The 15230-nt window shown below is 56.3% G+C and overlaps 1 protein-coding gene across 1 annotated transcript; it reads right to left on the reverse strand.

Annotated features, from left to right (window-relative positions):
- Positions 1-1182: 1182 nt before the first annotated feature.
- On the reverse strand, positions 1183-13142 carry CSRNP1 (cysteine and serine rich nuclear protein 1). Its single transcript, XM_031686812.2, has 5 exons — positions 12961-13142; positions 6367-6618; positions 4230-4489; positions 3451-3765; positions 1183-3344 (listed from the first exon to the last, which is right to left on the reverse strand). Exons 2-5 carry the CDS (start codon positions 6578-6580, stop codon positions 2364-2366), a joined length of 1770 nt encoding a protein of 589 aa, XP_031542672.2. The 5' UTR covers positions 6581-6618; positions 12961-13142; the 3' UTR covers positions 1183-2363.
- Positions 13143-15230: the final 2088 nt, after the last annotated feature.

Below are 15230 nucleotides of genomic sequence, written 5' to 3' on the forward strand. Positions count from 1 at the left end.
AGCTGGTTACAGGGATAGGCTGCCCCACCACAGGCCAGACTCCAAGCCCTGAGCTCTCTAATGGCCACTGACGATATGGCCATGTGACCATGGCAAGAGACAGATACCTAAAGGGTGACAGAACTGCCAAAGAGGAGGATAAAACATATAGAAACAGAGGCAGACACAGGAAAACAACTTAAGCCTCAAACATGCACATGAGGCTTGCACATTCCAGGGCCTCCTCTGAGCGCTGGGTGCATGTGAACTGAGCAAGCACGTGAGGTGAGCAGTGTGATTATTTGGACAATACTGGGGACACTGAGGAACAGAGAGGGGATGTAATTTGCACAAGTCACCTCACTAGTTAGTAGAAGAGCTGGGATTTGAACCCCAGCACTCTGGATCTCTGCTCTTAACCAGTAATCCATAGAGAAGAAATGAGGGGAGCCCAGCACAGGCCAGAGGCAGATAATTAGAGCAAGAAATGGAGACCCAAGTCAGGTCTCTTTTTGGTGCCCCCTCCCAGTGCTTGTATAAATCACGACCATTCCTAGAGGGGAGGTCGACCTTGCTCCACAGGCCCCTAGACTGGGGCTCCCCAGGGCAGGGTGCAGCCTGCTCTTCTGGCCTTTGGCCCGAGCTGCCAGGGGCAGGTCAGACAGGTCTGGTTGGTGCAGATGGATGAGGTTCTGCTGCTTCCGGTGCTCAAGTCCCCAGGGACCTCAGCCACTCAGTCCCACACAAGGCCTCCACCAGCTACAATCCCACTGCCCGCCCCCACCGAGAGGGTATGAGTTCATCCTAGGGCCAGGACCCAGCTCCGTGTGGGTGAGCGGCAAGTATGCCCTCACCCATCCCAAGCAGGTGGCCCTGTCCCAGAAGACTGCCCTGCTGCTGCTCCCTACCTCTGCCCAGGTGACCAGTGGAGATGGGTTCATCCAAGGGGAAAACGGCTCCATCTGCCTGGCCAGCCTCTTCTAGCTGGCTTCCTGTCTCCAAGTTAACTGACTGGCATGGGAAAAGGCCCAATGTGTTGTGTCCCCCACTTCTGTCCCCAACACAGCCTTAGTGTCTGTACTGCCCAGCAGGGCCTGTCTCCCTCTCCCTCTCCGCTGCCTCCCCATCCCTCCCCACTGCCTCCGGAGGGTGTACCCGTGCTCCCAGTCCCAAAAATGTGCTCCCGGATCCACAAACGCAGACCACAGTTAAAAATAGTCTCTTTATTGGTACCTGTAAGCTCAGGTACAAGGTGTTCCCACAAGCTCACAGGCTGGCAAGGCCTCCTAGGCAAGAGGGCAGGCCCAGAGCCTGGGCTTCTTGGCACAGACACAGAAAAATGAATAAATTATAGTTCTAATACTCAGGGACAATATAGAAATTATGATGCAAAATTCAACATCAGCAAACAAATGGCATGAAAGCCATAGTCACCCTTCGCCCCGGCCATCTGGCCTTAGGGTGCAGGCAGGTGGACCAGGCTGGAGCGCAGTGCCCAGAAGGCCCTGAGGGGCGTGTGATGGGCCCTGAGGCAGCCCCTTACCTTCTCTGGGCCTCCTACTTCCCCCTCCTGCATTGATGGGCTCAGGATAAAGGCTGTGGCCTTTGGTGGGGAAGGAGGGAGACAGGGCCGAGGACAGGAAGCAGAGGGGGCTGCAAGGGGCAGAAGAGGGTTTGGTCACGGTTGGTCAGCCCAGCCCCTCCCCCTGCCCAGACACTGTCCCGGGCCAGCCCCTGCTTGCTCAGCCATCCAGAGCCAGGAAGCTGCCATATTAGACAGAGGGCTCAAATCCACGCCTGGTCTACCCCAAAGCCCGGGCAGGGCAGGGCTGCAGGACTATAAGGCAAAAGGACTCACAGGGGGTCTGTGTCCCACCCTAAGCCCAGCATTGCCCACCAGTCAGAGAGGAGAGGCCAAAACCACCTAATCTCCAAATAAATTATGGAAATAAATTACAGTTTTCACAGTCCAGAAGATTCAGCCACCCATGGGTCTAGGGCTCAGGGTGGCAGAAGAAGCCATAAGAAGTGGCTGATTTCAGCCCTGTCTGGCTGTCTTTGGGCTGAGGAACATTATACAAGACAGAAGAGGAGTCTACAAAGCTCCAGGGGAGCCACATTTCTTCCTGGCCCGTGCCGTAGAAATGGAGGAGATGGTGTGGGCAAGGGGGGCCAGGCGGCCAAAAGGGGAACCCCCCACCGCCCTCAGCACAGAAAGTTACAAAAATAAATAAATCAATCCAGAGTGTTGCACGAAAATTAGGAGTGCCCACATGGGAGCCCGCCAACAGGAAACTGTTACATACAGAAAGACCTCAGGGAGCCCCCAAATTACAATGAAGCAGCAACAGGACTCTTGGCGCCGGAAAAAGGCACTGTAGCCCTCACACCGGCACAGGCTCCACCAGTGAGGCCGGGGCAGTGTCCTCAAACAATTGGCTGTCCACAAAGGGAGCCAGGGCCTCAGCAGCTGGCTCAGACAAGCCCATGATGGACTCCAGGAAGCAAGTACTGGCATCCCCGGGGGGAGAAAAGGCAGGCAAGGCGAAGTGGGGCACCTCAAGGTGGTCAAGGCTGTCAGACACCTTCCGGGAGGTGTAGTGGGGCCCCAGACTATAGTCCGGCAGGGCCTGGAGCAGCTCGAAGGAGTCACAGGAAGACAAGCTGAGGTCCACTGAGCTGCTCTGGCGGGCATCCGTGCCGGCTGGCACTGGGGGGCCAGGGAGGCTGCCTTCCCCTGACCCTTCAAGGCCGCTGTTGAGGAAGCAGCTGGCATCCAGGTTGGCGTTCTCATCCAGGATGCCTGATGTAAGGCTGGAGCTGGAATAGCTGTGGGTCCAGCTGGCCAGGCCAGCGGGGTCACTGGTACCAAAGATGTCAGCTGGGTGGAAGCAGCTGAGGTTGTCCAGGCCGCCCACACCCCCTTCCTCCTCCTCCTCCTCCTCTCCGCCCAGGTCAGAGTCACTGAAGCTCAGGATCCGAGCCAGGTTGTCGTCGTCCACACTGGGCTGGAAGCCAGGGCCGGGCAGGGCCGGGTGGGCAGGGCCATCAGGGGCCTCGCTGGTGCCCGAGGCTGTGGACGAATCGGTCATGTCGCTGCTGCAGCTGTTGTCTCCCAGCTCACTGCTCACGGGGGGCTTGGCCAGCGGAAATGTGGAGGCCAGGGCCTGCTCCCCAGGGCTGGGTACACCACCCTGGGCTGAGGGCTCCAGCTCCCCAAGGCTCTCAGCTCCCTGCTCCAGCTGTAGGCGGGTAAGTGTGTGAATAAAATGGGTCTGAACTCGAGCCTGGTTAAATTCCACACGGCCCTTGGGGTTCTCACAGCCCTCCCTGCAGCAGCCACAGGGGAATGCTGTGTGGTCCATCTGCAAAGAAAGCAAAGGTGTGGGGGTAGGGTGAGGATCCAGTGGAGCTCGGAGAAGCCCTCACTCAGGCTCACCCTCCCAGCCCAGCCCAGCCCGGCCCCCGTACCTGACACTTGATGCCCGCCAGGCTGCAGCTGCAGGTCTCGGGATCACAGACCCTGTCACAGCGACAGCCGCAGTCCTCCCGGGATTGGCGCAGAGCCTGGAGCTCTCGCTTCTCCTCACGATCGATCCTCCGCACACCCGCAGCCCGCAGCAGAGCCCGCCGCTGCCGGGCTGGGTAGGGCTGTAGGAAGGTCATTTCCTCCAACTGGCCGCCTGCCACGGCCACTGCCAAGTCCTCCTCCACAGAGGCATCATCTATGGCATCCACTGTAAGCGGCAGGCCAGCCTCCGTCTTGGGTACCCCAGCCTCTGAAAGCTGTGTCCAGGGAGACAGGAGGGATTTGAGAGGCACGCCATCGGTCACTTAAATGCCCCCCAGGTTGGGGACTTGTGGATGCCATGGCGAACGAAGAGCCAAAAGCACACCCTCGGGGCATTTGCAAAGAGATTTCCCGTTCTGTCACTCCCCAGTTCATGGACATACCCCCTCCCACAGCCAGACAGATACACCAACCCCCAAGTCCTATCCACTCCCCATCCCCAGTGAGGTCAGACAGATTCAGGCACTACACCCCCTGCCCTGCAGCAAGCAAACACATCTGTCTGCAGATAATTCAGCAGCAGACCCTGATCAAGCCAATCACAGCCCATCCACACCTCTTTCCCCACATACACAACGAGCAAATCAGCATCCACCTCCCCACGCCTGTGCCCATTCCCCCCACCCAGGCCAGGACTTCAGAGCTGCCCCGGGGCGTGGGCCACGGAGGGTCTCCGCACCTTCCATCGCAGCACCTCCAGCTTCTCTTCCTTCAAGCGCAGGCGCAGCTTCTCATGCCGTGCCCGGGCTTGCTCCTGCGTAAACTCAGCCAACGAGAAGCGGCGGCAGGCACTGTGGCGAGGGGCCATACCCAGAGTGCAGCCGCCGCGGCTGGGCACGCTAGTGAAGCCCTGGCACCGAGGGAAGTAGAAGACGGTGATGCCATCGAAGGCTACGCGGCCTGGGCGCTTCCGGGGAGCCCGCTTCAGGATGGACAGGGCTGGAGGGCAGGCAGGGGAGGGGCAGGCATTAGTTCTCTGTGAGGCAGGGCCTGGCCCCTAGAAGATGATGCTGGACTATATCTCTCCTTCCACCCCACCCACCTCCCAAAAAAGAAATGGACCTGAGTTTAGGAGCCAACCTGGCTAAGAATGGAGCTGATACAATCCAGTATCACCCTTTGTCAGCACTGGCTTATTGTTATTTATCAGTCCAAATGAGAGCATGTGTAAGATTAAACATCTTTCCCATCTTTAGTAGCCATTTACAGTTCCCTTGTACAGTTTTCTATAGTTTAAAGAAAATGGATTTGTAGGTGCTTTTACATTAGACATGGTAATCATCTGTCTAACCTATCTACACAAATTTTAGTCTTTTATTTTTGCTCATGGCCTTTTACAAAATAATTTCTAAGGTTTATGTAATCAAAGATATATTGCTCTTTTCCTTTATGGCTTCTGCATTTTGCAACAGACCTTGAAAGGTCTACCCTTTATAAGTTATTAAGTATATTGATTAGTAAGCTATGTATTGGTTTATTCAATATGCATATTGGTATTTGTTGATTTTTATTAGGTTGAACCATAAGAAATTACCATAAAATAATCAAATCTTGGCAATTCCATATATTTAAACTTAATATTATATCCAGCTACTTGAAGTAATTCCCTTTACTAGGTTTTCTGTATACATATACTTAAATTCACCACATGGTAGTCAACCACGTGCAAATGATGGCAATTCTGCCTGTCCTCACCCAATATATTTAATTCTCATCCTCTCTGCTAACTGAATTGGCCAGCACTTCCTGAACAAGGTTAACTAACAGTGGTGACAGTGTCTTCATCTTGTCCCTGACTTAGTGGCACTGCTTCCAGTATTTCCTCATTAATCACAATGCCAGTTTTGGGGTTGAGACATATCTTCTTCTTCTTTTTTTTTTTTTTTTTTACCATTTAGCATAGAATTCTCTTCTTCCTATCCTACCGAGGGTATTATCTAGACGGAATGTTGCATTTTATAAAGTATTCTTTCAGTATCTACAGCAGCTCTCCTGTTTTCCCTCCTCTGACACAGTCACAGTAAACTATATGATTAGATTTTATAGTATTAAACATCCTTATATTTCCAGAGAAAACCCATAGTAGTTTAGTCAGTTAACGTACTGTTACATTCTATCTACTAAAAATTACTCTTTTCTATGTATAATGCACAGATATGCATATAGTACATAAACAGACATATCCATAGTATTAAGATGTCACGGTGGGGATGATTAGGGAAAAAATGTCTAATTGGGCTCCTTGAAATTGGGGGTGCAATAATGAAAAACAAGGTTGAGCAACACTACTCTAGGGTCACCTTTTGTCAGTTTGGAATCAGAATTATGCAAGCTGGAAAAATAACTAGGGAAAAACCTTTTCATTGCATTCAGGCAAAGCCGAACAGCATTTCGACAGGCAAGGGACTAGCCTGACAGGCCCCAACGCGGAGAAGCATGAGGCGTGGGACTCGGGCAGCTCAGCTGGTAGAGGAAAGGGTTCCTTCCAGCTGGAGAAACGAAACTAGAACTAAAAGACTGAGCCAGGCGGGAAGGCCCCAGGGCCACTGAGCAGCCCTGCCCTGAACAGATGACTTCGAAGCTGGAGAGTCCCAAGGTCAAAGGTGAACTGAGCTGGGCCCAAGTGCTTCTGGACAGGGGGCATTCCCGAGTGACCCATGCGACGGGAAGTGGAGGAAGTGGAGAGCCAAGTAGGGGAGTTAAAGCCATGGGGACACGACCTCCAGAGGCTGGGACGACTTTGACGGGGCCTCCTGATTTCGGCCTCAGGAAGGAAGGAGGTGTGTGACAGGGTCCCCAGGGGCAGAGGGACTCACGGGTAAAACTTCGCAGGCCACAGAAGTCACGGTCGGGTGGGGGCATCTGATCCCAGGGGCTCTCCTCGTCGGAGTCCCAGGTGGGGGAGGCTGACGAGCTCGGGGAGCAGGAGGGAGAGTGGTGGCCGGAGAAGGACGAAGAGGAGGAGGACGAGCAGAGCGAGGAGGCGTCCTCATCCAGCTGGTCAAACTTCCTCTTCAGCAGCCCGGTCATGGTGGCGAGGGGTGCTCTGGGGTCTGGGCACACACAGCCTGGAATGGGAAACGGTAAGCTCTAGATGGCAGGCCTGAGGACAGGAGGTGGGCGCCCAGCCCCCGCTGTCACCTCTCCCTCCCACCCTCCAAGGTGGCCCAGGCCTCCCTGGAGAGCTCTGCATGCCAGGCCCCATCTCCAGGAAGCTTCCTTCTTTGCACAAGACAGAGCACAAAGGTCCAAATCCACATTCTGGCACTTGCAGACTCTAGCCACCTCTGCCCCAAAGCCTTCCTGGGACAGCGCCAGGCACCTTCCCCACGACCCCCTCCAACCCACCTACACGCTTGCATACACCAGACCGACAGATGGACCGACAGACCTCAGCCTGGCCTCACTCATTCCCCGACAGGAATCCTGGGGGCTGACTCACGGGCTGGGTGATTCACACGGCTGCATCTGTGTGCCTTTGTGTGTGTGAGGCCGTCTGCGCGCCAACAGCCTGCACAGCCCTCATACGGTGACTCGGCTTCCTCCTCCTCCTGCCCCCCGCACACCCACAGATACGCCACCCTGCACACACCAGACACCCTGCACACACCAGCGGCGGGCCCTTGCTCAGGGCCAGGCTGACCAGGGCACGTCAGGGAACAGGCTGGCTTTGACACCGGCCCGGATTCCCAGACGCAGAACTTTCCTGAGCCCTTCCTCTCCAGTGAAGTTGCTGCTCAGACTTTCCCTCAGAAACCCCCACACACAGAAGTCCCCTGCCTCCAGGCCTGACTGTGGGACCAGAGCCACCTGGGCTACGTGTCTCTTTAGTATCTCCTGTTTGATCTTCGAAATTCACCTTCACCTTGCCCTCCACTCCCAATATCTAACCCTGTTAGTTTGAATTACAAACTTCCTATGGAAATTATTTTTTCTCTTAAAAAAAAAACAACAAACCTTCTTCTAGTGAAACTGACCGGCCAAGATGATTTCTCACTCTCTCCTGTCTGTAGCTGGGTGACCCCAGGACACACTGCTTGCTGTGTCTTCCCTTTAAGGGTCTCAGCCTTCCACGGGAATACAACCAGAGACTCGCACAGCCCGGCTGGCCTCATCCGAGTGGAGGGGACTTGGGGTTCCTTCCACTAAATGCTGCAGCAAATAACAGCCCCTCCCACTGCTTGGGAATCCCCAAAGGACTCGGTCCTTAGGGCTGAGCACAGCTACCTTGTCTCTCTGTGGTCCTGCGGCACTCAGGGCTGGGCCCCAGGAGGTCACCAGGAGGAAGGGGAAACGATGCAGAGGCCCCAGTGCTTGGGAGCCCCTCCCCCACTGCCATCACAGGAAATGAGAGAGAACAGGAAAAACCAACAAGGAGGCTGGCCATCTCCCCTCCTCAGGTGTCCTTTCTAAACACCCCTATCCCTCCTTGCCTATCCTCCCACAAAGTCCTTGGATCCCAAACCTGGGTCGTGTGCTGTCGATCGACTTACTGGATGGAATTCATCCCAGGGACAGCCTCTCCCCACAGGGACAAGAGCAGCCAGAGAAGCTCCCTGGCTTGCCAACCCTCCAACAAAGCTGGGCCCAGGGGAAGAGGACACACAGGTGTTTCCGGGGGCTTCTCAGCAGTTTCTCGGGCTTGGCACCCCCCACCCCAGGGTCAAACCACAAACAAAAACAACCCAGCTCTCAGCTGACCTTGAAGTCTCTCCCAGGAGATGGGGGAACGCATGGCCCAGAGGCAGGCACACACATATACACACACGCAGACGGAGCACAGAGGCACTGAGACGCACAAACACGCTTGGACAAACCACACCCACACATCTCGTCCCCACTGCAATCCTGCTGGGAGACCCCATCCTTTCCTAAACTCCAGATGCTGTGCACAGGATGCTGAATGCCTCCCTAATCACATGCCTGAGACTCCCCCAAACCAGATGCCCACTTGGTCTCTGCCTGGTCATCCCTTAGAAACAAAATTCTGCAGGCCTCAAATCGAACCCCTTGTCTCCGTTCCCCACCCCCCATGCCATCTGTTCCTCTTCCTGTGTTCCCTATCTTAGTAACAGCACTGCCACCCACCCAGTTACTCAAGCCAGAAACCTGCAGTCATCCTCAACCCCTTCCTGTCTCCTTCCATCCACATCCAATCACGGGGTCCTGGAAGCACACATTAGCTCATTTAATCCACACAGGGCCAGGCACAGACTCGGCAGGAATCATGGAGGCCACCCAGCATTAAGAAACTTGACTCCAGAACCAGACTGCTGGCATTTGAACCTTGGCTTGGCTCTCAATTCGTTGGATGACCCTGGGCAAGTTTCTTAATTTCCCTGTGTCTTCAATTCTTTGTCTTACAACCTTATAGGGTTGGGAGGTAAACATGAGCCCATACATGTCAAGTTCTTAGAACAGTGGTAACTGCTTAGTGAATGTGTCATTCTACACTGTGAAAAAAAGAATGAGCTTCTGGATACACACAACGCAGATGACTCTCTGTGATACTATGCTGAGTGACAGAAGCCAGACCCAAGAATACACGTGAATGAAGTTTAAGAAAAGGCGAATCCAATCAGTGACAATACAAGTCAGAATTGTGGTTACCCCGGCGGCTGTGAAGGGGATGCACTGGGGACAGTCGGAAGGGAATCTTCTGGGGGGTTCTGGAAATGTTCTATGTTGATCCGGGTAGTAGTTCTGTGGGTGTCTAAAACTGTAAAAATTCATCTCACTGTACACACAGGACTCATGTACTTTATGCATTTACATATGTCACCTTCAATTCTGCAGCTTTATTACCCCTATGTCTCTGTCCCACAGCTACTACCCATGTCCCCTGCCTCTGCTCTCGTCCTCTCCCCACAGCCATTCTTTACCCTGCAGCCAAAGTGATCTTATTAAACCTCGTATCTACCTGCCACTCTCAGGCTTAGAATCACTCCTCAGCTCCCCTTAGGGGAGCTTGCCCTCAGGATCAAGCCCAGAATTCCAAGAGAAGCTAAAGCACATCTGGCTGCTGCCTCCCCTCCAGACTCATCATGCAAGGCTCTCCCGACCCCCTCACTACACTCCAGCTGAACTTGCAGTTGTCCTAATGGCCATGACCTGCTCAACCCTTGGCCTTTGCACAAGCTGGAACCCTGCCTCACTCCACCCTTAGAAGTCATCTTCAAGAGGACCTCCCTGAAACCCTCACTCCTCCCCACTACATGCCTCTCTGGGCTCCCCTGGGCCCTGGGATTCCCCGATCACAGCCCTTATGGCCCCTTCCTGCAACGGCCTCACAGCTCATCTTCCTCACACCAGGCTGAGGGCCTTTCTGCCTGGCTGTCACTGTGCCTGTGCCTGGAATAGAGTCTGGTACAGACAAAGCACCTGAGGACCATCAAGGGTAGGCAGGCTGGCACTGCAGATCAGGTATAAACAGAGATAAGATTTAGGCACACCAGGCTCTGGGGGTCATTGGTCAGTGTGCCCTTCTCCTGCTCCTTCACAGTTAGTTTGGAGGCAGGGCACATGCTCATCTCCCAGCCTGTGCCAGAAGGTTTCAGCAAGAAGAGTACCCAGAAGAGGGTAGCCCTCAGGGCGGGAGCAGGAAGCTCCGGCTGCAAGCAGGTGCCAACACAGGTATCTTAGGATGCAGGTTCAAGCCAGACACCCTGGCTTTGCCTCAGGGATGTCTACAGAGTGAGAGCTTAAGGTGAGGGGGTTATAAACTCCAAGGCTGTAGACAGGGAAACCGGGACACAGGGGAGCCACAGCCGTGATGCAGGTTCTAGTGATGAGCCCCTAGCAAAATCTGCAGAACTGGAAGTGAGAAATTACCTCCTCCCTGATGCTGGGGGAGGAGGAGGAGCCCCTGGGTCTTGTGCTTGGCTGTCCCACCTGGGAATCCAGAGGCTGAGAGAGGCAGAGGCAGATGAGACAAAAAGCCTCAGCCAGAGACAAGGAGAGGCCAAGTCAGAAAAGGAATGAAAGATAGTGAAAGAGTCCAAGAAAAGTGTCAGACAGTGAGTCAGAGGGTGGGGGAAGGGCCCTCAGCAGCTACCCAGGAATCAAGATTCCTGACCGTGGCACTGTTCCCAGGGTGAGCACAGCCCCCTCCGAGGGTCCTGGAGGAAAGAAAAGCAATTCCCAGGAGCTGGCTCAGACAGAAATACCACACCCCCGAGGAGCCTCAGAGACAGGCCCTGAATCAAGGAGAACCAGGCTTCTTCCGGGATCTGCCTGGGCCCTGAGAATCAGGCCGCCCTACTGCCACCACACACAGGAGCTGACAGCCTGTGATGAGGGGGTGACCCCCACATCCAACTCACCACCACTGTCTACACCCTCAGACCACACTCTGTGAACTCAGGGAAGGCCACCTCATCCTGGACACCAAGCAAGTAAAGGCTATTTGGGTGCGGAGATCCTCAGGCCTCTGAACTGTCACATCAACTCCTCTTCAACCTCAGCAGTCCCAAAGCCCCAGCACCCAGTCAGAGCTGCTATTGGGAAGTGGGGCACCTTCAGCTGCCTCCACTCCCTTTCAGGAACCTGAAGAATGTGTCCTTTAACCTCACAGCCCCAGGCCTTGGCCAGGCCAGTTCCCCCCAACACCTGGGGTCACATGACCTCGGACCCGAGGAACTCCTTCCTGGGAGAAGGTGGGGCGGGCATGGGGACTGGCTAGAAAAACAGCCAGGGCAGCCCAGAGAGGGCAGATAGGAAGCCTTGGCACACCCCTCCCCCACCCATCCCTCTGAAAGTGATCCCTGGGGGAGGGGACAGTTCCTCAGCCTTGGCGTCCAGGGCCTGGCACTGGAGAGGTGCCAAATGTTTGCTGGCTACATAAGGCAATTGCTCCTGCAAAAGGGAAATTGCACCTGACAGCCACTACTTCCCCCACCAAGACTCCTTCACTTCTATTCATTCATTCATTCCCAACAAACATTTATTGAGGGCCCATGATATGCCAAGCCCTGTGTCAGACACCTGGGCACACATGCAGCAAGACATACACTCTGGCTGCCACCTTGAAGCTTTGAGTTTAGTGGGGAGGAGTATAATCAGAGTTAGGAATCTTGTTGACTGCTGGGATGGAGGGCAGGAGGGGTACAGCTGAGGGTGAAGACTGGTCTCTCAGAGGAAAGGATGGGATGTGCGAAAAGTTCTAGAAAGAGAGAGAGGGACACAGCAGGTGCCAGGGACTTGAGGAGGGAGAGCCAGAGAGGTGAGGGGGAAGGGGTTTTTTCCGGGAGCCAGCGCTGACGAAGCAGGCTTTACCCTGAGGGCACAGGAAGCCACAGAAGGGTTAAGTACGGAGTGACAAGACCAGATTTGCATTTTAAAAAGATGGCTCAGCACTGGGACAGGAGGGGGTGTGACCGGTTGGACCGAGCTGCCAGAGCTAGGTGAGAGATGACAGACCAAAGGCTTAGAAGAAAGGGGAAAGGAACTTGGTGACCTCTGGATATAGGGACAGAAGAGGGCAGTGATGTCAAGGATTTGGGGGCTAGTGATGAGTTCCACCTCGCGGGACTGTGAGACATCTGAGTGGAGGTGTCAGGTGGGCAGTAGAACCGAGGAGGGACCCTCTCGTGTCAGGAGTGTGGGCTGTGTGTGACTGTGCCAGGGAGCAGGAGTGACTAAGTGTGTGACGGCTGCCGTGGTGTGGGCATCTCAACCGCGCGTGCCGATAGAAGGGCCCCCGGGGAGGGGAAACTGAGGACAGGGAGGAAGTACGTGCTGGGGAGGGAGCCGCGCGTGGGAGAAGCCTACGTGTGCCCGCGGGTGGCCGGTGTAGCTGCGCCCGTGACTCACAGCGGTGGCCTCTGCGTGTGACGGTGACTGACAAACAGGTGAGCGTACGACACAATCCCTCCTCCTCCCTCCCTCCCTCCTGGGGTCCATGACTCACGGAGCCTCACTCTTCGCTCATCCCTCCACTCCCTCCCTGACCGGCGCCGGGCACTCGCCGCAGCCCCGGCACCCGCCCCCGGGGGGAGCCCGAGGAGGAAGGCGACAAATGTCACCTGCTCCGGCCACGCGAGGAACTTCTGAAAAGTTCTCAGGCAACTAGGTCAAAAGGGAACTCACCCGAGGACGCGCGCCCGCTGCCACCCCGCCACCCGCGCGCAATCCCGACTCGGCCGCCACTCGTCCGGCGCTCGGGGTGCTCGGACCTCTCGGGGTCCCGAAGGCGGGGCGGGGGAGGGGAGCGGAAAACCCGCGACTGTCGCCTCCCGGGCTGCTTGCCCGGACTCTGGCCGTGGCGCGCAGTCCGGGGCCGGGCTGCCCGGCCCCAGCGTCCGCGAAGAGTGGCAGGGGGCAAACGGCAGGGGCTGGAGAGCAGAGCCCCCGGCGCGGGACGCCCCCTCCTCAAAGTCCTGTCCCGCGGGCCCGGAGCCGCTGGTGCTTACCTGAGATCCCCACACTCGCCAAGGGCAGCGCAGCGATCCGCGTCCCGGCCGGGGACGCCCCCCGCGCCGCGACCCCGCGCTCGCTCGCTCGCCCGCCGGGCCGGCAGCCGTCGGCCCAGCAGCCCCTCGCTCCGAGCGTCCGGCAGCGGCGGCGGCGGCGGGAGACTGGCTGCTCCCGGCCCCGCCCGTCGCTCCGCCCTCCTCGTCAGTGGAAAACTCTGGGGCTCACGGCGCTGACGCACGCCGGGCCTCCCGCCCGCTGCCCCGCCCCGCCCCGCCCCGCCCCGGAGGCACCGCCCCCTCCTCCGCCCCAGCCGGCGCAGCGGCCGCAGGGCCTCCGGGCGGACTCTGACCCCGCGCCAGCGCCGAGGCCTCTCCGCCCCCAGCACCCTCCCGCGCCCCTCCGCCGCCCTCCCCGGTGCTCTCCCGCGCACCTTCCGAGAGTCGCCGACGCTCAGGGCCGGCAGAACAGGGTCGTAAACTTCGCCCCCCTCACCTCATGGCCCCCGTTTACAGGTGGGTAGACTGACGCCCGGAGCAGCGCGGAGCGTCCGTCAGGCCACCCGGCGAGACAGTGGCAGAGACGAGGCCTCCTGCACGCCCTAACCCTCACCCCGTCCGAGACTGTGTACTATAATCCCAACAAAACGTTCCTTCCTCCGCCAGCACCGCACCACCCACTCCCAGATCCTCCAGGAAAGTAAACTCTGACAGGAGATGAACCAGAGGTGGTGGGGTGGGGATTCAGGGAGGGGGTAGGGGGAGGAGGTCCTCCTTGAGTCTGACCTTCACCTCTACCCAAGGGCCAGACTCTACAGAAGCCTTGAGCTTGGGGTTCGTGGACCCAGCTTACTCCCATCCCTCCGCACCACCACACCATCCTTCCCCTAAAAAAGAAGAAAACGGCTGGATTCTTCTGAGCCAGACCCTGGGCACTTAAAATGGCCCACTGCCTTCTCTGCTCCCGCCAAGGCCTTTCCTGACTAGAGGCCAACTCTCCCTGTATTACTGCAACGGGGAAAGTGTGTGCATGCGCCGGCAGGGCAGTGAGTTCTGGCCCAGGAGCAACCCCCCCTCCCCCACCCCACACCCCAACCCTTTCCGCTCTACCCAACGGCTGGTCAGATCCAACCCACCATGTGTCCCGTGTCCCCTGAGCGTTTCTACCCTCACACCTTTGCTGCTGTTCTCTCGTCTGGGATACCTTCTTGCCCTGTCGCCGCTTAGCAGAATCCCATCGCCTTTAAGGTCTCAGCTTGCACTGCCTCCTCCAGGGAGCCTTCGTGGGAGTCTGATCCTCCCCCTCCCAGTCCAGCTCCCGCTGCATTCTGGGTTCTTCTCTGACTGTCCTAGATGAATGCTGTCTGTGACTAGCCCAGCCCTCGGGATTTCCTTTCTACCTAACTCCAGGTGGGGGTTGGAGGTGACCTATCCTGCGTGGATGGCATCTAGGGTAGAGATAGTGGTGAGGGCCCCTCTTTAGCCACAGGTGTGTATGTAGAGGGGGACCAAGATGGGTCTGCCTGCCCCTTACCTTTCCAAGGAAGAACCATAGGAGAAATGCAGGTTGGGGGAAGCTACAACTCCTGTCCCTCCAGAAAGCTTTGAATGTGTATCTGGGGGGCCTGCAGGGGGAGGTGTCTGGACAGACAGCTGAAGCCAAGCTTCCCAGAGCCCTTAGAATGAAGTCTTAACTCCGTGGAGCCTACAAAGCGAGAATAATCTGTCCCTTGCCCACCTTTTTGGCCTTACCTTCCTCTCTTCAAACTCCCATCCCCCACTCCCTTTCCTGCTCTTCCGTTTTAACATTTTTAATGTGTGCAGATCTTTTTATTTGTACATTGTGCTTTAACATTGTACAACCGCACGTGGTTTTAATTTGCACACGGAGTATTCTGTTCTGTACCTCCTTAAGTTTCTTCCACCCTTACCTCTGCCCTCCTACCCCACACCCTTGATAACTGCACGCCAGCCCTGATTGCCAGCAGTCAGTTCTTGGGGTGTGTCCTGCTCATCCTGGTTTAAACTTCCAAAGATGCTTATCTCCAGCCTGTACCTGCCTTGCACCTACTTAGTTGTGTGGTTTCCTTGTGCATTTCTTTGTGAGTCGTCCGTGAGCACTGGGAGGGCAGAGGCTGTGTCTGGTTATCCTCTTTGCTGGTTAAGAATGTACTGAATAAATTAAGTCTACCTAGTACAAATGTACAAGGCAGCTGACGCTCAAGGAAAGGGCAGGGCTGGAAGTGGAGATGGCAGGGTCATCAGCATAC

This window comes from Vicugna pacos, chromosome 17 (assembly GCF_048564905.1).
Source record: "Vicugna pacos chromosome 17, VicPac4, whole genome shotgun sequence".
NCBI classification, from domain to species: Eukaryota; Metazoa; Chordata; class Mammalia; order Artiodactyla; family Camelidae; genus Vicugna; species Vicugna pacos.